We start from the raw sequence: 22,285 nt of genomic DNA, 5'->3' as shown, positions 1-22,285 counted from the left end.
TGCAGGTTCCCGGTGTAAATTACAATGAGACACTTTCCCCGGTGTTGTGTGTGTTGGGGGGCTGCTGGGGATGAGCCAATCACTTAATGAAGAATCAGCCTTGGGGAGGGGCGGGGCGGGGCGACACTGTGAGTAGCGTGGGGTCTGGAGGAAGGAGACCAGCGGCTGGAGGGAAGGGCGGGGTGGCGATGATCGACAACTGTACGGACCAATAGGAGATGGATGTAATATCCCGCTAGACCAATAGCACCGAGTTGTATGCTGACGATCGGTACCACGGTGGACCAATGGGAGCTGGGTATGGGCTGGGATTGTGGGTGACAGACAGATCGTTGGACCAATGGTGGATGGGAGTAGGCGGGGAATGATGACGATAGGGCGGGGAATTACGATGATCGACATTTCCGTAGACCAATGGGTGCTGGGCGCTGGCGGGTCCTGGACGTGAGCCAATGGGAGCTGGACATGGGCGGGATATAGCGGAGATGGACAGCGCGCTGGACCAATGGGTGCGGAATGTGGGCGGTCCAGTGACGGGGGCGGGGAGTATCCGCCCAGTGTGACGGGTCTCCAGGAGGATGGACGGACGGCGTCTCGAGCCGGTAACCATGGCCCGAGCATCTGGCCGGGTCGCCATATGTCGCTGCCTCTACCCGCTGGCCGCGCTGTTGCTACTGGCGGTGCAGCCGCTGCCCGTGCCGGCTGCCATGCCCGTCACCGACCTCCCGCCGCCCCACAACCGCTCCGTGCCGCCCGGGGCCCACGGCAACGCCACCACCACCGCCCAAGCCTCGTCCGTCGCCACCGTCCTCGCCATGCTGCGCCACTACCCCGCCCTCGAGGGGCTGGTGCTCGCCTCCTGCGCCGTGGCGCTGCTGCTCGTCGCCTGTCTGATGGTCAAAGTGTTCAGGTGACTGGGGTGGGGGTCGGGGGGGGGGGGGGGGGGGGGGGGGGGGGGGGTGGGGGTGGGGGGAGGGGAGGGGAGGTGGCATCAGGGGAAAGGGCGTGGGGGCAGGGGGAGACGGTGGGGTCAGGGTGGAGGGGCGAGGGGAGAGTAGGGTGGAGTATAAATGGGATCGAGGGAAAAGAGGTAAGGAGTGACCAGGGGAGATGGGTGTGGGATCAGGGGAGGGTGAAGGGCTGTGGGGCAAGGATAGGTCAGGAGAGGGGGTGTGGTGGGATCGGGAGAGTAGATGTGGGAGAGAGAAGGATGAGATGTAAGGTGTGATCAGGAGAGGAGATGTTGGGGAAAGAGCGTGTAAGGTATAAGCAGGAGCGGGAGTGAGGTTTTAAGGTATGTCTTTGAGGTGGCAAAAAAAGGTGGAAAGGTGAAGAACGAAATATTGACCTTAGGGCCTTGACATATGTGCACTTACATGCCTGTGGTGAAGTATGTTTTGAATGATCAGGAAGGTAGTACCTGTAGTGTCCCGCAAGTTATACCAACTGCAGACAAGTGAGGGAAAGAGATAGAGAAACAAAAACATTGAAAACTTAAAATGTTGATAAAAACAAACGCCTGTGTATGTTAGTGGTGTACATCTGAGTAATTGATGTTACAATACAGCTCCTTTTATTGGAGAGTTTGTAATTTTAGTATGATAAGTTTCCAATGTACACTTGTAATTGTAATTTGGCCATGAAGGAATAGTGAATAAGGGTTACAATAGAATAAAGATATGATTTGTTGTACACTTACATGTCACCTATTGGAAGTATGTGTTTTGTTTATTATAACATGTACCGTGTACAGTGAAAAACTTGTGTGCTAACCAGTCAGCGGAAAGACAATACTTAATTACAGTCGAGAAATCCACAGTGTACAGATACATGATTCTATATCTCAAAGAGGCAACTATAAGTCGGAACCTGAAAGACTTACACAAGGTAGTTGTTAGTCATAAGTGTTCTTCTCTAAGTCATGGTTTACTTTAAGCTGGGTGTGGTGTTAGTACGTTTAAATTACGAGTCACCCCGAGCCTTGAACAGAAGATTCAGAAACGCAATTCCAATTTACCATAATGGCAGGGGATAGTAACAAATGCTAGCATTGCAGGTTAGTCTTGATCTCCAAAAATAACAAAAAATATTTGTGTTCATGGATGAATTGGCTATGAGCAGCAGACTTAAAACATTTGGAAGTTCTTTCCGGGTGTAATCAAGATGCAGTTTTACCACTGTGCTCTTGGCATATACCTCGGCATCTGTTCTGTTTGGCTCTAAGAATGTATTGCCACACCTGTTAACGTTCCAATATCATTCCCACCTTTGTTTCAAATGGGTGACTCGTGCTATACCTGTGAATCATGGTTGAAAATGAAGTTCAGTGCGCATCAATTCCGGTCAACTTATTTTGAAAATTGAAATATCACGCTTCTCATCTCTTCTTTTGCTCCCCAAATGTGTGTGCTTTCATGACACTTGTTAAAGAAGCAGAGCTATTTAATTTGTAGATAGACATGAAAAGCTGGAGTAACTCAGCAGGACAAGCAGCATCTCTGGAGAGATGGAATGGGTGATGTTTTGGGTTGATGCCCTTCTTCTGGTCTCGACCTGAAACTTCACCCATTCCTTCTCTCCAGTGATGCTGCCTGTCCCGCTGTTACTTCCAGCTTTTTGTGTCTATCTTCGCTTTAAACCAACATCTGCAGTTCCTTCTATCACTATTTAATGTGTATTGTCTTCTCCCCATTACGTTATTAACTTGGGTAGTATTTTCAATATTGGCCGTTAATGAGAGCATCTGTTTACAGCTACTTCAAGGCTGTTGCAGTGTAAACATTTTAATTAATCCTTAAATAACTCTGGAGTGGTAGAGTGTTTGAAACACCGATTTGCATCGAGTCCAAAGAGTTGAGCAGAGGTGGAAGCAAATTTCCCCAACCTGCAGGAGGAACCTTTTGTTAGTTGGCATGTGGCCAAGCAATTGGCAAGCTGAACTGTCGACCTTTTTAAAAAATAATTCAAGTTTATCTTGCTTTAGTCAGCAAAGTCAGCGGTAATACCTATTGGTCATATGGCAGAAATAGCAAATCTCTAAAGTTCCAGTTAATACCTTTTGCAGGATGCATCCAATACCTACTGTAGAGTAAGAGCAGGTGGATAACCTGCTTTTGCTGTGCTGATTCAAATATTGATACTGTAGTGATAGTCCTGGGACATTTGTAATTCTCCAATTATGCGGTGGCATTTCTGCAAGTTATTGTGATTCATTTGGAGTCGAAGAGCATTGAAACAGGCCCTTCGGTCGTATTTGCCGTGCCGACTAAGATGCCCCATCTGCACAAATCTCACCTGTCCATGTTTGACCCATATCCCTCTAGACCTTTCCTATCCATGTACCTGTCCAAATGTCGTTAAAATGTTCCTATTACCTTTTTAATGTATAGAAACTGTCAGCTTGATGATAAGATCATAAATGATAGGAGTCGAATTAGGCCATTTGGTCCTTTCATTCATGGCTGATCTATCTCTCCCTCCAAACCCCATTCTCCTACCTTCTCCCCATAACCTCTGACACCCGAACTAATCAAGAATCTATCTATCTCTGCCTTAAATAGTCCACTGACTATGCCTCCACAGCCTTCTGTGGCAAATAATTCCACAGATTCACCACTCTACTGCCAGTGCTGTTCCCACCATTTACCCCATTAAAGAGGTAAACTGTATAGAAACACAAGGAACTTCAGTTGCTGGAATTATTGTTGGTGTAACTCAGCAGATCAGGCAGCATCTGTGAAGGCAATGCACATTTTATACAGTGCCCTCCATAATGTTTGGGACAAAGACTCATCATTTATTTATTTGTCTCTGTACTCCACACTTTGAGATTTGTAATAGAAAAAATCATATGTGGTTAAAGTGCACATTGTCAGATTTTAATAAAGGCCATTTTTATACATTTTGGTTTAACCATGTAGAAATTACAGCAGTGCTTATACATAGTCTGTCCCCTCCCCCATTTTCAGGGCACCATAATGTTTGGGACACAGCAATGTCATGTAAATGAAAGTAGTCATGTTTAGTATTTTGTTGCATATCCTTTGAATGCAATGACTGCTTGAAGTCTGTGATTCATGGACATCACCAGTTGCTGGGTGTCTTCTCTGGTGATGCTTTGCCAGGCCTGTATTGTAGCCATCTTTAGCTTATGCTTGCTTTGGGGGCTGGTCTCCTTCAGTTTTCTCTTCAGCAGATAAAATACATGCTCAAATGGGTTCAGATCGGGTGATTGACTTGGCCACTCAAGAATTTATCATTCTTTAGCTTTGAAAAACTCCTTTGTTGCTTTAGCAGTATGTTTGGGATCATTGTCTTGCTGTCGAATGAACCGCCGGCCAATGAGTTTTGAGGCATTCGTTTGAACTTGAGCAGATAATAATGTGTCTATACACTTCAGAATTCATTATGCTACCACCATCAGCAGTTGTATTATCAATGGAGATAAGTAAGCCAGTACCTTCAGCAGCCATACATGCCCAGATCATGACACCCCCACCACCGTGTTTCACAGATGAGGTGGTATGCCTTGGATCTTGGGCAGTTCCTTCTCTCCTCCATACTTTGCCCTTGCCATCGCTATGATATAATTTAATCTTCATCTCATCTGTCCACAATACATTTTTCCAGAACTGTGGTTGCTCTTTTAAGTACTTGGCAAACTGCAACCTGGCCATCCTATTTTTGCGGCTAACCAGTACTTTGCATCTTGCAGTGTAGCCTTTGTATTTCTGTTCATGAAGTCTTCTGCAGACAGTCATCATTGACAAATCCACACACTCCTGAACAGTGTTTCTGATCTGTCGGCCAAATGTTTGGGGATTTTTCTTTATTATAGAGCTAATTCTTCTGTCATCAGCTGTGGAGGTCTTCCTTGGCCAGCCAGTCCCTTTGCGATCAGTAAACTCACCAGTGGGGTCAAGGAAAGAGCGTTCATGTTGTGGCCCTATTCTCACCAATCTTTTCACCACCACGCACAAGAAGTGCAAGACGGACACCATTGTATGCAGATGCTGAGAAGTGTGTTCTAACAGCTGTATTCTTGTTTCTCAGTCTCATAATGGCTTCTTTGATTTTCATTGGCACAATTTGGCCCTCATGTTGATAAATAGCAATAAAAGTTTCCAAAGGCGATGGAAAGACTGGAGGAAAGACTAGGTGCTGAGAGTTCTCTTATACCTGCATTAAGGAGGCAATTAAACACACCTGTGCAATTAAAAACACCTGTGAAGCCATGTGTCCCAAACATTATGGTGCCCTGAAATTGGGGGGGGGGTTGTAATTTCTACATGGTGAAACCAAAATGTATAAAAATACCCTTCAATAAAATCTGAGAATGTGCACTTTGATCAAGTGTGATTTTTTTTTTTCTATTACAAATTTCAAATTGTGGAGTACAGAGGCAAATAAATAAATTATGGGTCTTTATCCCAAACATTATGGAGGGCACTGTACAAACTCCTTGCAGGAGCAGCAGACAAAATAGGCCACAATTCTTCTCTGTTTTGTTTTCTTGCACCCTTGTGTTCACTCGCATTTGTTTAATGCCATTATCAACAAGAAAATTGGGACTGAGCTGCAACTTAAGTTTTGTGACAGTTAGGATAATGAACCTTGTTGAATCACTGACATCGACAGTCAGTGCTGGGATGTGTGCTTGCTTGGTGTGACCTCCCGTCATTATGTGCCCTTTGTCTGTAAACACTAGCATTCGTGTTAGACTTGTATTGGTTTTCTGAAAGGTGGAACAGGTGCTGGACGAACTTGGTAGGTCTGTTCTTAATGCAGAATGGGATCAGTCTGAAGAAGGGCCCTGACCTGAAGCGTCACCTGTGTATTCCCTCTCCAAATGCTGCCTGACCTGCTGAGTTCCTCCAGCATTATGTGCTTTGTTCAAGATTCCAGTATCAGCAGTCTGTTGTCTCCATTTGTAATAATAGTTCTTTTTCACAGGTCTAGAAGAAAATATGGGAAAACAAGGAAATATGACATTATTACAACACCAGCAGAAAAAGTAGAAATGACACCACTTAATGAAGAGGATGATGATGATGAAGATGCAACTGTGTTTGATGTGAAATACAGCAGGTACAACTTGAAATATTGTGATAAATTTTAATATTTAAACTATTTTTTACTTGAATGTTTTATAAACCATTGGTCCAATTCTGAACACCACACTTTATGGACAATTTAAAAGTTTTAAAGAGAATGTAATAGAAATGTACTAAAAATATTGCAGGGGTGAGGGACTTAATTTACATGGATAGACTGCAGAAAATGGGTCCGTTTTCCTGGCAGAGGGAAAGTGGCATTGGAATCTGAAGAAATACTCAAAATCATGAAGGGTATGGAGAGAGGAGAGTAGTTTGTTCTTAACCCATGGAAAGAGGATGTGGAATTAAAGCTATTGGCAAAAAAAAGTGATGAAGATAAATCATTTTATCAAGCAGCAGCTGGCCAGTGTCTGCAATTCTCACTGACAGACTTGATAGAAAACAGGGTAAGTATCTAAACAAGAATTTCCTGTTCCTGGTGAGAGTTTTGGAGAGTGAGAGTAGTTGGATTGCTCTTACAAAGGGCTGATATAAAAACTATAGGCCTCCTGTGTTATAATCAATTTTCCATCACTAGAAACTAGTCTTGATCAATCACATGACTGCTCGGTTGTATCACTGTTCCTGAAGCCAATATGTTCCACCTGTCCCAGTGCAACTACAATGATATCTGACCAAATGAAATAATTCCCAGGTACACTAATTAACTTCAGCCGATTGCTGTTGTGGTGGTTTTCTTGATCAGTTTAATAGTCTTAACAGATACTATCTCGCCAAATACCTACTCCGATTCCTTGTTGGGATTCCAGTAGATCTTGTTTAAAAGAACTGAGATGATGTAAGAATGACTGTCCTTGACATTAAAGCAATGTAAAGTGGAGCTTCAAAGACGCTAGCTATTATTGTAATACAGTAACCTATTTCGTAAAGACCATCAGATGTGTGCAATGGGAATGTAACCTCTAAAACGACAATGCAGTCCATGTCTGCGTACAACAAGACCTGGAAAACTGATGCTTTGATAAATAACCGGAACATTTACACCAGCAAATCATCATCACCAGTACGAGAGTCTGAAGGCCTTTTGTTAGCAGTGGTTTACCAGGTTTCAACATTAATGCCCTATACATGGTTGACAATAGCCACATCAGACGGGCATTTCTATTGTGACATTCTTACCGAATCGCCAAACACCATTTTACTATCTCCATGGAGCAAATAGCAAGTCCCGCAGCGCAAATCTGTGAAATGGTTCATCTTGCCCACTATGGCTGGGGTATGTTGCAGAGAATACATCCGGAAACATTTGTTGAGGCTTCTTCAGCATCATCCTCATTAAATCCAACTTTAATTGCCTAGATGGACAAAGGTAACAGGCACACAAGAGCAGGACTGTTCAAATACCCCTTTAAGTTGCACTTCACCTGGTCGTATATTGCAGCTCTGCATCCTAGAATATGAATTTAACTTGTCTCTCAGTAGTACATGCTGTGAACATTCAAGATGGCTCACCTCCTTCAAGGCAAGTAGGGATAGAAATAAATCCTGGCATTGCCAGTGATATTTGTAGCACAAAAATAATCACTTGGGAATTATGATTAATTTTAATACTTAGGTTATTGAGAGAATTTTCAGCTTCCCAGTGAATAAATAGCTAATTTTGGAATAGCATGCCTGATAACCCATCACCCCAAGAAAAACAGCATTTGAGCTAAAGTTTTTGCCTTTGGCATTGAACATCAACACAATCACAAGATTGAAATGTAAATTTAGATAAGAAAAAATAATTAGGCACAGATTAGGATTTGTGGTTTTCGGACTCTACCAAGCATGTTGTGCATTCATTTAATGCCAATTTTCATTTGTCTTTCTTTCCCACAAAGTAGAACCTAACAATTTGTCCTGACCTTGCTCAGTTTAAGTCCACAGGCTTGCAAACACAAAGTAATCTTGTGGGAGAATTCTATATTTGGAATACTCATTAGGACTCACTCTCTCTCTCATTCTCTTTCATTTCACCTGAGGTACTGTTTAGCTATTAGATTTGAAAAGATAGAGAAAAGTAGATTAGGTTTAACTACTTTACACAAAAAAATGTTGGTGTACAAAGGATTCCAGGGGATCTATAGATGGGTTTTCACAAATCTAAAAAGATTTGCATAGATTATTTTATGAAATAAATAATGAACAACTGGGGCATATTTTAACTTGTGGATTCATTAGGACCGGTTTGGGCAGTCCTATACAAATTTAATTTTCAATATTTCTCTATATCAAGCCTAAGACGTGTAATCTTATCGTTCGGAGCAGCACTTATTCAAATCTTGAAGAATACATAGAAACCAATTTCAAAGGTCTTTTAATGTTATGTGTACCAATTAAGGTACGGTGATATTCGAATTGCGTTCAATTTGCCTTCTGTTCTCAAAGTTAATGGATAAATTGGAGCCTAATGAGGACATTTGAAGCATACTAACTAAAATAACTTCCCTGATTATCCCTGCAGTAAATGATTCTTATAAACTTGTAAATATCAATGTAAAACATCAATTTCAGTGTAATGTGCTGCTATCTGAATTGGAACTAAGTGGCTTTTAACAGAACTGGCTGTTGGACTTTGGCAGCAAATGGTTCCAATATGCAAATTAAATTACAATATCCTCATTATATTTGATAATTTAATCATTAATGGCCATTCAGAAACCAGCTGTTGCCAACTTAGTGAATGATTCTGACTTCTGATATTGTTCTTGTGCATGATTTCCAAAACACTCATTAAAAACTTCCAGTTTATAGAAGAAATTCAATCATCAACATTAAATGTAGTGCAGTTCAGCATTTCTCCCAAGCAATTATTTATGTCATAGACAGTCAGCACAGAAACGGACCTCTCAGCCCAACTTGCCCATGCCTACCAAGATGCCCCATCTGCCCATTTGGCCCATATCCCTCTAAACCTTTCCTATCGCAGACAGCTAGAAGACAGACTTGATAGACAGAAAATCTTGGAACAAAATGTCTTTTATGGTGAATAAGCTGATACCTAAATCCAGAAAACATTTCTTTTAGATAGGTACAAGGATATGCAGGGATGTGGATTCATGGATGCAGAAAGATGATATTAAGTTTCTCTTGGATATTGTTGGCTGGTGGGCCTGTTACTGTGGTGTACTGTGCGCGTTGTTCCTAAAGGCTTGCTGGATAATTCACAGAATCTGCATGTTTGGTTTTTGACAGAGAAGTTATGAAATAAAATAGCAACAAGTTAAAATAAAGTGCAAAACAAAATGGGCACTTGGATGCCAATTCTCTACAACAACCAAAATTGGTGCATGTGATTGGCAGCATATTCTATTTTAGATAATTGGTTTACATAGTCTGGCAACATTTTCAATTGAGTGCACACTTTATTAGCAATAATCTTGCATGTCCAAGTTTTATTTATGCATTTTTCTTAACTACTTCTGCCACTGAAGGCTGTTTTCTTTTTTATATCTGATCTCTGGGGAATTTTATTTCATAGTTGATTTCACAATGAGGAACTAGATTTATATTATTCAAGTGATTATTTTCCTTCCTGGTATTATTAAGTAAAGATTTATTTAAATTCCCCTTCTTGAATATATGCCCTTCCATTTAAAGTCTTGTTTCAACCATTTATGTGCACGCCATACGCAAGAAGAAGAACCATTTGACTATTATTGTTAAGAAAGTTGGTTAGGTTTTTTAATGACTTTTTGACATACTTTGGAGTGTGTCCAAGGTAATTAACTAGCGTAGTATTTTGCTTAGTTTTAGTTTCGTTTATTATTGTCAAGTGTACGAGATATAGTGCAAAGCTTATTCTACGTGCTATACAGTTAAATAATGTTAAACATGAGTACAATCATACACAAAGTAATACAATTGTAAGTAGAATCTCTGCTGGAACAGCACACAAAGATTTGTCACATTTCTGGTCTGATCTTGCAAGTTTCAAGTGTCTGAAAAGTTTGATCTTGGTCCAAGTATATGAAAGTTCTTATTTTTGCACTTAAAGGCCTGGTATCCTTGCATCAATGGATCGATGAAGTAGGAATTGGCATTCAATGTTCTGGTTCAATTTACGCACCCGAACTTGTTCTTGGAACTGTTCTGTATTACATGGAGGAAGTTCTTGAATAACCAGAATAAAGTGCACAGATATTTTTAATAATTAGTAGTTCAAATTTCCTGCAACAGCACCCAAACTATAAACAATAAACATACACTGAAAATAGTGAGCATTAAAGTACAATCTGCTGACAGCACTGAACACAGCTTAGGCAAAGTTACCAGATAATACTGATACTATTTCTGAAACCTTGCCTCCCATGCTCCCAGTGTCCCACACCAAACTGTTCCAGTACAAGTTGCAACATCTAGCTGACAATATGTAAAATTGCCCTGGTATTCTTGTTCAGTAAAATCAGAGCAGATACCTTCTAATTATCACCCAACCTAATTGAGACTAGTCTTCTTAAGTCTCAAAACACCGGTCCTGATATTATACTTGTTTAAACAACCTTTTCATTGATGTCACTTCTTGTTTTTCCTTGATCGCCTTGTTCTGGACTCATGAGATGAGAGGTGGGATGTGGCTGCCATGATATTAACGCAACAATTAACTGGGCGTGGGATCAAGGAGCCTTGATAAAACTGAATTGGGCATCTAAGATTAAAATCTCATCTGCATGAAGGAAAAAGGGGCAAGTTTTTTTTTTTATACAAAGAGTGGTGGGGGCCTGGAACGCATTGCCAGGGGTGGTGGTGGCGGTAGATACCATAGTGGTGTTTCAGAGGCTTTTTGGGAGACACATGGATATGGATAATGTGCAGGCTTCTATTGGATCTCCCCATTACCTCCGGCATCCAGAGAAACTGATCCAGGTCTGTTCAACCGCTACGCTTGATTTATACGGGTGTCAAGGTTTATGGGGAGAAGGCAGGAGAAGGGGGTTGAGAGGGAAAGATAGATCAGCCATGATTGAATGGTTGAGTAGACTCCATTGGGCCAAATGGCCTAATTTAGCTCCTATAACTTACAAATTTATGAAAGTTGTGTTTGTTGGAACTCTGGCATCTTAGGACCTAGATATAACTGCAGGAGTTCATCAGGACACTGCCATAGGCCCAAGCTGTTTCATTTTTCTTTAAACATTGTCAGAAGTTGGGATTTTGAAAATTGATCAATTTTATTTATAATTCCTCGGGTAAAGAAGCATGCTCTGCGTGTTTGAAGCAAGGCCAAGTAAACCTGGGGCATGTAGAAGCAAGAAACTGCAGCTGCTGGCTTAGGAGAAGGGTCATGAACCGAAACGTCACCTATCCATGTTCTGCAGAGATGCTTCCTGGCCGCTGAGTTACTCCAGAACTTTGTGTCTTTTTTTGTAAACCCACGGTATAACCTGATAAGGGACAAACAATGTTTGAAGTGCATGCCCCAAACAGTGATTTTTTTTTTTTTCCCAAACTTGAGAATTTAACTACCTATCCTTGGTATTTGCTTCACTGAGTTTCCCTCCCTCACAGCTTGGGGTTACCATTGGCAAGAGGTCAACTAGGCCAGTCAAACAAATTGTGTATAGGAAGGAACTGCAGATGGTGGTTTACACTGAAGATTAGACACAAAAAGCTGTAGTCTCAGCGGGAGAGGCAGCATCTCTGAATAGGAGTGTGGGATGTTTTTAGGTCAAGACCCTTCTTCAGACACAAGTCAGACATTCTTCAGGTATGTGTAGCCATAACAGTATGTTGGTAGTTGGGATAACGATTTCCCCTCCTGACACTCCACAGCCTTCTGCCATCTACAAAGCACGAATCAGGAAAGCAATGGAGTTGTCTTTGTCTGTTGGCACAAGAGAGTCTCCAACGCTCGAGGCTTGGTACCAACTAAGACATGGCAACAATGCAGCCCACGTGATTAGTAAATTATTCTCTCCACTGTTAGCTCATCATAGCTGCAATGTGTACCCGCGACAAAGCACACTGCCCATGTTCACCTAACTGCTCTGTCGACACTTCCCAATGCCAGGAGCTCCATGTTTCAGTCACGCTGTAATAGGAAAGATGTTGTTAAGCTGGAAAGGGTGTAAAAAAGATTTACAAAGATGTTGCCAGAGCTCGTAGCCCAGAGCTATGGGGAGAGGCTGAGCAGGCTGGGATGACATTTGATTCTATAGAGTTGTGTAGAGATGAACAAAGTAAATGCATAGTCTTTTATCCAGAATAGCAGAATCAAGAGCCAAGTGGACAGAGATTTAAGGTGAGGGGGGAAAGAGTTAATACAAATCTGAGGGGCAACATTTTTACACAAAGGGTGGTAGAGATATGAAACTACCTGACAGAGGAGATAGTTGGTATTATCACAATGTTTATGAAACATTTAGACAGATACATGAACATGTTAGTTTTAAAGGGATATATGGGCCAAACACGGGCAGGTGGGACTAGTGTAGATGGACATGTTAATCGGTATGGGAAAGTTGGGCCGAAGGGCCTGTTTCCATGCTGTATGACTCGCTAATAAACCCCCCTTGTGAATATATTATCCTTCCTTGTGTCTGAGTCAAGGCCCTAGAACTTCCATCCCAAAGCATTATTCAAGTACTTTCACAAAGAAGTCTACAGCAAATTGAGTAGTTAGCAGGCTCACCACTACCATCACATGGTTTGTTGAGGGCGGGCAGTTAAGGGTGACGTTCTCCATTATATTTCACCCTTCAAGGATTTTTGTAAAAATAAAAGTTCCCAACGGACCTGCTCCACGATGCTTGTTCCTCCTTGCCTAGTCAATGCGAGGAAGCAAATGAGAATTTTCCCATCTCCCACCACACGCCTTCATCATCCTGTGGGCTTTTGAAATGCCTCGGGTTTAAATTTCTTAGCCTTTATTTGGAATATCATTAAGTTTGCTGGTAACTATCTCCGTAACCAACTTCAGCAAGAAAATCTTTTCAAGACATGCACATTTCCATTTCTGGCCCATTTTGCACCTGTGGTTTACCTTGTTAGTTGCGAGGTCATTATTTGTAATTATAAGGAATTTTGTCCAAGCCTCTGCCTTGTAACATCATCATCTCCCTTTCGGTCTCTCTCCAAATCCTTTAGGATTCTCTAGAAGTCTAAATCATTTTCCAAGAGTTTGGTTATCTGTTTTATATATCAATTTGTGTTTAGTGTCGGATATCGTCTTGTGATTCTTTTGTGAGCATTTGGTGGTTTTACTGCAGTATACTTTATAAATATCACTAAATGTTCAAGGTTAGTAGTTTAATAATTGTCCTGCGGCAGGAAGATAATGTTACTTCTGGGATCTGTGGGGATTATTTATTTTAATATGTGCATTAATGATTTGAAGCTAGTAGCTGGCAGTTTACACACTCACCGCTGATGCAAATATGGTTAATTTGAGTAGAATGAAATAAACCACAGAGAATTAGAATATTTTAGCTGGAAATCGAGCAGAAAGATAGCACCTTAGATTCAAAGTGGTAAAATGGGGCTTTTACAGCAGTCCCCGACTCCTATACTTTGGGCTCTTGTTTAATTTTGATCAAAATTAACCTTGCCCAGATTATCATTCCACCACCCAAGTTGTTATCTAATATATAGTTGCAAGCTTTAATTACAAGATAAACTAAAGTAAAACAATTTACCTTGAAGATGAGGGAGTGGAAACAAAGAGCTGCAGATGCTGGTTTACACCAAATGAAACGATGCCGGAATAACTCAGCGGGACAGGCAGCATCTCTGGAGAAGAGGGATAGGTGATGTTTTGGGTCGGGTCTTTTGTTCAGATTCGGGCTTAAAGGTGAAGTCTAGTCGTCACGGTGGCGCAGCAGTAGAATTGCTGCCTTACAGCACCAGAGACCTGTGTTCGACCCTGACTACGGGTGTTGTCTATGTGGAGTTTGTGCATTCTTCCCTGTGACCGGCATGGGTTTTCTCTGGTAGCCCCGGTTTCCTCCCGCACTCCAAAGACGTCAGATTTGTAAGTTAATTGTCTTCAGTAAAATTGTAAATTATCCCTCGTGTGTAGGATAGTGTTAGTGTGCGCTGATCGGCACGGATTCACTGGGCCAAAGGGCCTGTTTCTGCACTGTATCTCTAAACTAAACTAAATTATTGAATGCTTCATTCTGCTGCTTTTTTTAATGGAATCTGGCTAGATACTCAAATTCTAAATAATACTGGTTACAATTTCCCTGGATATAAAATAATCAGTTTGAAGCAGTGCTGACAGAAGAGGATGATTGTTTAAAGTTCCTGGAAGATAATGACATTTGTTTCTCTGACCTTTCTTCCTTTCTTTCCCCAGGTGAAGGTTTGTTGGAAATGCCCGTTATATGGATGGCCAATCGCACTGTGCCAACCACCAGCCACAATTACCATCTGGAAAAACAACTGGATTCCACTTGTCATCTGTGTGTTAACTTTTCATTCAGTATCTTGTGTAAGAGACAGAAATGCAAAGGAGATTATTACATTGTCATCAGCAGCACAATATCCACGTCTGTTTCCCATGGACTTTGTAGGAAGGTTTTTTTCTCTCCGGAACTCAAGATATTCGGGTGTACAATTTGAAATGCGTAGTATTGTATCTTATGGTAGAAACTTTGTATTTATTCTCTATCCAGAATATATTATCAGTACCACAATGCTGAGGTGAAGTGGAATATAGATTTAAGTGTTTTGCTTGGATACATTTTAGTTTATTCTTTGAGTTTAAAAGAATATATGTATGCCACTAGGTCATGATAGCTTTCAGAAACAGTCACTTGATCTGAGCGTACAGTATAGAATACCTGCTGCTGTGTTGTGCTTTCAGAATTCAGTTCTATGATCAGTGAAACTCCATTTTGAAAGTGGAATGCAATGCGCAGCCGCTACTTTAGGTGCATGTTTAGCACAAGCAAGACAGGGCAACTTTCTATTCCCTGGTTTCTAAACGTACCTACAGGTGGACAGGTTAACATTGCCTCTTCAGTTGGTGATCAATTGACTAACAATTGAATTTGTATGCATTGCGCACTCTTGATGTGGAGTAATCAAAATGATCAATATAAGCAGAGTAAAAACAGAAGCGGTGAGTTTTCTGACGAGCTGGCTTAATATTTATAACTTGGGCCAATTTGGTAACTTGCTTTTGCTTTTATTACACGGGTGCACAATGAATTAGAGCTACATAAATGCTTTTCCCAAAGTCGTTTACTGAAATATGGATTCAGGTATTCAATTGTAGTGGAATGACATATCAATTCATTCAAATGGTAACCAAGCTCAGCTTGATGTATAGAAGCAAGTCCTGTTATAATTTAATAACGCCTTTCAAGTTGAGTTGAATTACTCTAATCATTTCACATTCAGACAATTCACTGGCTGACTGCTTTCTTGAAAAGAAACATACTGTGCTCCAGCATGAACTTTGTTGAGGGTGGGTCACCTGCACTATTCTTCAAAGGAAATCATGCATTACATAGCATTGTTGTTGCTGGTTTACATCATGAACCAGTACTATTAAATAACAGGGAAAGCAACATCATGTCAGTCGTGGGTTCCAATACCTTTTCACTTAGTTGTGGTTTTGTTCAATGTAAAAGTTTCCAGCACTGACTCTGATGATAACTGACTTGTTACCAGCATCCTATTCAAATATCTCACAAGTCGTAATGTTCTTTGCAGGCTGAACCTATAATTGGATGAATGCAATCATAAATTTCTCAAATTTCTATTTTACTTTAATTTTGATGAAGGCAAGAGATTTTCTACTGTGTAGCAAAATTCATATTACACTCGTTTACCACAACACTACATATTGGTCCTAAAAAGATGATTCTGAGATGTTCAATTTTATAACTATTAGCTCAATTCTATTTTATTTTGTCAGCTCAAAGGAATCTTCTGGTGGTAGAATATAAATATATAGTATACTGTGAAAAGAGGGGGTGGTATAACAAAAGGTGATTTTATCTGAATTCTTTAAAGAAAACTTAAAGCACAGAGTCTACAGACATTTTAATCAGTTCTCTAATTAGATTTTGACCTCAGTGAAGTGGAAAAAAAGATGTTGGCACAAAAGAAAATGCTTAAGCAATGTTGCACTAATTCTGCAAGAAGAAGAATGCTCCTACCTTTTACAGCGTGTTTTAATCTGATGACCCAGTACTAAAGAGCATGACTGAGAAAGGCAGCCAAGCCCTGCTGGAATAGCACAGCGAGTAAAATCGGCTGAAATATATTTTCTATGGAAAGTTGTAGTTGTTAGAACTCTCTTCCACTGCTGCCCCCATTGGCGAAAACCCAAACTATTCTTTCGGAATGTTACTGCCTAGAACCAACTAACTTGGCAGGTCAGTTAAATTATTACTCTGTCAAAACCTTATAAACCACTCTTGCCAGCTTTTTTTTGTTCTTTACACCTCCACAGATATAATGCTCAAAAGTCAGCACTGGTAAAGAATATCGATGCTCATTAATGGAGATTATGCCGCAATGTGCTTAAAATTCCCTAAAGTGCAGTCAAAGATAGGAGGGATGAAATCTGCAGTTAGACAATTTTCACATCATTTTAAGTGAGCCTACTTCAAAGATTTTGCATCCTTTGCCATACCCTGCAATCCTGCCAGTAGTACTCATTGTAGTCTGTCCTGAATTAGCGAGACTGGGTTCAGCAAACTTCCCTTTTCTACCTGCTATTTATTATGTGCATCTGAACATTGATTGAGAACATGACAGAAACCTTTTCTGGCTAACAACTTGGTCACTTTGAAGAGGTACCAGAGGATGGGGTCAGGATTAGTCCCTGGCATGTTGTCCCAACAAATGAACATTTTGCTGCTCTTTGTCAAGAAATGTTGTGTAATCCCTTCACAATGTTAGACATTCTCTTCTAGTCATTGAGCTACACTTTAGAAATGCAGCCATTGATGCCGTCAGCACTTGTCATCAGCACTTGGATATACAAATGTCATCAGCACTTGGTTATATAAAGTTCACTTTAGTTTATTGACACGTGTGCCGAGAAACAGTGGAAAGCTTTTGTTGCGTGCTATCCAGTCAGCGGAAAGGCAATACATGATTACAATCGAGCCATTCGCAGTGTATAGATACATGATAAGGGAATAACGTTCTGTGCCAGGTAAAGCCAGTAAAGTCCAATCAAGGATAGTCCGAGGGTCACAAATGAGGCACTTTAAGAAGATCATAGTTAAAGTAAGAAATGTTGCTGACGGAATAGAGATTTCAGTGTGGAGCGATTGTAATAATGTGATTGAAGAGCTGCTTCTGTGGCAAGCACGCAAATAATAGCTGGGGTTGGATGCCATCCTGGAAGCAGACAAAACGTGCCCAATTATAGGAGATGGAACTTTATTACAACCATGTCCCTCAATGAGGCAATATTTTAGAAAAGGGATAATATTTAAGCAACAAGATTGAAGTCTCTTTAAACGGAGTAATGCGAGGACTGTCTTGAGAGGAGTAGGTGGGAGAGTATATTTGCCTTAACTTGACTTGGGAGTGGACAGAAAAATAGCCAGCAATCCTGGACACACACTCGTGTACTGGGTATGGTTGCTCCTTACTCAGAGTAATCATAGTTGAGGGAGATCAGGTTGAGGCAGATACACATCTATAAAAAATGTTCAATCATGACACATGACCAGTTTAAGTTGGGTTTAAGTGCCATTTTGTACAATATATTGACAATCAGCATCTCCCTGATCATTGACATTTTAGTCAATGGGCTTTTATAACCTTTGCACAACCAATCTTTCAGAAGAACTTGGAAATGAACAGAAATGTTATGTGTTTGTAACGTTTAAAATTAGTTGTTAATTGCATCACTTTATTCAATAATGAAATAACCCTAGTCTTATGTTTACAGTTTGTGGGAAAATAATATTTTGTCTAGATTTTACAGCGTATATTTTTCTTTTGGAGTATTGTGATGCTTGTATTCGGAGCAGTTAGTTGGAGTTGCTTGAAGAACTGAATAGAGAACTGGAGAACGTTCATTGCAATGTTGTTTAATTCCTTCAACATGCCTTAAGTCAAAGTGAAATGAGCTTGTTGATGAATGAGGCCAGTCCATCTTCAGCCATTTGTAATACATAAGGACTTTTGGAAATTATTCACTTCTATTTTACTACTTGCAAGAATATAAGGATCTAGTTTATAGTGACACAATTTTAAGAGATAGTTATATTATGGGAAGTTAAGGGAACATTTTTCTCCTTTTTGTAATAGTCGTTGGGCAAGATAGTATAAACAGAATTTGAAGCTGACCATATAACTGAATTCAAAGGTGAAACTAAAAGTGTCTTGAGAGAGCACCAAGTTGATAGGCCACCTATCCTCCTCAACTTGGAGTCCTTTGTCTCATTGACATTATCCTTCATTCTTCACCACTGTTGGCTAACCTTATTGATTCCTCTTATAGGATATCCCCCTCACTTGATAATCAATGCAGTGATAATCAATTCATACAACACGAACTCCACTGCACGTGTCTCCTTAGTATTTCAAAACCATTGTAGATACTGAGGACGGGTTAAAACCTTTTAAGCAACCAGAAAACAATGAATTTACAAATCTTGGAATACCTTACTGTGATTAGCACTTGTAATCGATTTGTGAATCGAGTAGTCAGAGCAACTTTCTGCCGTGAGATAATCCATGTACACTTGCGATCGGTAAAACAAGATAAAGCCACACAACCTTGCTGCCCTGTAAGGTAACTCTCTTTAATCGTTCAAGGCTTTTGTATTTAATTCCATTCAGGAAATTGCCCAAGAACTGAAGGCCATTGGAATGAACACTTCCTTTACTTTCTCATAATATTTACTTTCTTGAGTTTAGGGCAACACTGTTGTGCAGCTGGCAGCTGCCTCTCGGCGCCAGGGGCCTGGGTTTGATCCTAATCTTGGGTGCTGTCTGTGTGAAGTTTGCACGTTCTTCCAATATCGCAAAAGATATGCAGATTTGTAGGTTAAATGCCCTTAGTGTGCAGGGAATGGCATAACAGAACCAGTGTGAACAGTGATTGATGGTTTGTGTGGACTCGGTGGCCACCAGACCTGTTTCCATGCTGCAACTTTTCAATTCAAGTGCTGCTACTTGTGTGTCCTTTGCATTCCATGTATACAAATAGCCACCAGGTGGCATCTGTGGAACAATTGTGTCAGACTGATCCTTTCCAACCAGGGTATGCAGTCAGGCCCATCAGCTCATTGTCACGCCTGGAACTAGCACCAGAGACAGCAAGGGGATGGGAGAAACTTATTTCAAGCTTGTCCTGAGATTGAAACAAAAGTCAAGTGTATTTTCAAGGATTCAAGCAGCTGCGGAGAGAAAGTTGGGACATTTCAGGTCTAAGATCCATCAGGCTGAGAAAGAGAAAATACACTGGTGTAGGTCACAGTGAAGGGTGCAGAGGATAGAGCAAAGGGAATTTTCTAGTGTAAAATATTTTAGCTATAGCTATTAAGGGGTGGTGCAGAGGTAGAGTTGATGCCTTACAGCGCCAGAGACTTGAGTTCAATCCTGACCACGTAGTTTGTATGTTCTCCCCATGACTTTGTGGGTTTTCTCTGAGTGCTCCGGTTTCCTCCCACACTCCAAAGACGTGCAGGTTTGTAGGTTAATCGGGTTTGGTGAAATTGTAAATTGTCCCCAGTGTGCAGGATAGTGCTGGTGTACGGGGTGATTGTTGGTTGGCACGGACAGGCTGGTTCCCCGCTGTATTTTTAATGTCTAAAGTAAATGGGCAGTTTAGCTCCTTTGTGTTAACTACATTTCACCCTATCAGAGAAATTCCCTCAAAGTGAACATTTTGTCCCTCTAGATACTGCCTGACTTGCTGAGTTTTTCCAGGGATTTCCATATGCTAGTGGTCTTGGATTTTAGAATATGACATTGGAAAGTTATATTATCAATTAATTCCTCTTGACTTTGACTCATGGCATTAATCCTTTTATCAACATGCTGAGCAGCCACTTGCTTTGTCTTGTTTCACAAGTAGATGACATTACACAATGAAAACATACTTTGAAGCCCCTTCTCTTTCTTTTGATTTATCAAATTCTACACTTGGAGATAAAGATCCTAAAGGTGGTGTTTAACCTTTTGTTCTCAGACTACACCCGAGTGGATTGTTTATTTGATGGAAAAGTCCCTTCTGTAAGAATACTCAATTGCTAAGGTAAGGCAAACAGGACATTTTCAGGTTGGAGTTAAAATCGAGGGGGAAAACATTACATCCTTTAAGTGTGTCCAGCACTTTTGTTCAGGATTCCAGCATCTGCAGATTCTCGTGTCTCCAAATTACATGATTGTTGGATATTGTATTTTTTTAATATATCTTCAAAGAAAGTAATTGTAAAACATCTACTCCAAATGCAATCGTATGTGTATGTACTATTGAAATGGAACATTTGGCATCGCTGCCAAACTTTGGACAAGTGGGTTGAGTATAATCACAGATGCATACTTGTACCTAAATAAGAAGGTCCCTGAATGTATCTTTCAGAGCATACACTATCTATTTTAATTCCTGATCTTAAAATGTTGCGTTCTGTTCTTTCTTACTTATTTCTGTTTGTTCTCAACTGATATGGAAGTGTCTTATTTCCCACATGTGTTGACCAAATGTGTGAAGCTACTGATTCCTAGTGATTTTTAACCGTAAATTATCTTGACGCTTTTTATCATATCTAATCTACGGGGAATTGGGACAATTATTTTGCACTTTGACCTTATAATACTGTTACAGTACCTGTCTTTGTAATGATTATATAACACTAGTTTTTGAGTTGGACTTTAAATGCAACTAATTTATGATCCATTTGGTATGTTACACTGGAGAATTATGAGTGAGAAGGCTCATGTTTGTCAAACTATATAAGTTTGTTTTGTGTAGTTCCTGGAATAATTCACACTGGATGGTTTGGGTTGATTTTTGACATAAAGAATGTAAAATATTTAGAAAAATAATATGTATTATTAGCAAATCTCTGATTTGATCATCTTGATTTCTGTGTAATTACTTAATCCAATCTGCCAATAAATATCTTTAGTGCATTATTTACTTCAGTTTATGGGCATTCACTCATCTATAGTGAATGCACAACTTTACATGTGCCTCTTTCCCAGGAGAAATCACACAATACAGAGCATGTCTGCTTCATTATTGAAAAATGTCAAATTATCAATTGAAGGAAAGGGTTACATTCATATCTGTTCTTGCATGTTCTTAAAACATTTAACTCCCTGTAAGGTATAATAACTGAAAGTTATTGTCATAGTACTTGACATAACATCAAATTTCTCTACAGTAAGTATTTTTGCAGTATTCACTTTGCGGGCAATTAATCTAGATGTACAGGTTCAAGTGCCATGGGGTGGCAAGGTGGTGCCGTGGGAGAGCTATTGCCTTACAGCACCAGGGACCCAAGTTCAATCCTGACTACGGGTGCTGTCTGCATGGAGTTTGTACATCCTCGCCATGTCAATTTCTCCGGGAGCTCCGGTTTCTTCCCACACTCCAAAGACGTACAGGTTTGTAGGTCATTTGGCTCGATAAAATTATATATTCCCCCTAGTGTGTAGGATAGAGTTCGGATCGCTGGTCACACCGACTCAGTGGGTCGAAGGGCCTGTTTCCACGCTGTAACTCTAAATTGAAGGGTCTTGATGAGAAATGTCACCCATTCCTCCTATCCAGAGATGCAGCCCGTCCAGTTGAATTACTCCAGCATTTTGTGTCCATCTTTGGTTTAAACCAGCATCTGCAGTTCCTTCCTACACACATCAATCTCCCTCACTGTTTGCACCAAAGCTTAGGGAAAGGATGCAGTGGTCTTTGTTGAGATCCATCCCATTGCAGTGCGCTTGTGTTTTATGCGTTAGTCCGAGAGGCACACAGTAAGTCATTACTGGAAAATCAGGAGTATTTTATTGTCGCCTGTTCCAGAAAGGAACAATGAAATTCTTACTTGCAGCAGCACCAATTTGTAAACACAGTACTCGATAGATAATAGAAATAAATCGATGTAGTGCAAAAGTAACACACAGCCCAAAGTCCCTGGTGCAACCAATGCAGTTTATAGTTGGAGTTTAGTTAGAGTTCGTAATGTTCAATAGACAGATGGTTGTTGGGAAGAAGCTGTTCCTGAACCTGCATGTCACTGTTTCATGTCACTGTTTTCATA

At 40.6% G+C, this 22,285-nt stretch overlaps 1 protein-coding gene across 1 annotated transcript; it reads left to right on the top strand.

Moving 5' to 3' along the window:
* Positions 1–548: 548 nt before the first annotated feature.
* Positions 549–21,155, top strand: fam174b (family with sequence similarity 174 member B). Its single transcript, XM_055661476.1, has 3 exons — positions 549–910; positions 5,953–6,087; positions 14,395–21,155. Exons 1-3 carry the CDS (start codon positions 579–581, stop codon positions 14,396–14,398), a joined length of 471 nt encoding a protein of 156 aa, XP_055517451.1. The 5' UTR covers positions 549–578; the 3' UTR covers positions 14,399–21,155.
* The last annotated feature ends 1,130 nt before the right edge of the window (positions 21,156–22,285 follow it).

This window comes from Leucoraja erinacea, chromosome 33, assembly GCF_028641065.1.
Source record: "Leucoraja erinacea ecotype New England chromosome 33, Leri_hhj_1, whole genome shotgun sequence".
Lineage (NCBI taxonomy): Eukaryota > Metazoa > Chordata > Chondrichthyes > Rajiformes > Rajidae > Leucoraja > Leucoraja erinaceus.
The sequence above is the reverse complement of the archived record's forward strand: the minus strand, read 5'-3'. Positions and strand labels throughout refer to the sequence as shown.

What these genes read in the sequence shown, in the direction of transcription:
- fam174b (XM_055661476.1), top strand. Translation starts at nt 579, where the DNA reads ATGGACGGACGGCGTCTCGAGCCGGTAACCATGGCCCGAGCATCTGGC. An exon ending in CTGATGGTCAAAGTGTTCAG is followed by an intron (nt 911 to 5,952) that starts GTGACTGGGGTG and finishes TCTTTTTCACAG; the next exon opens with GTCTAGAAGAAAATATGGGA.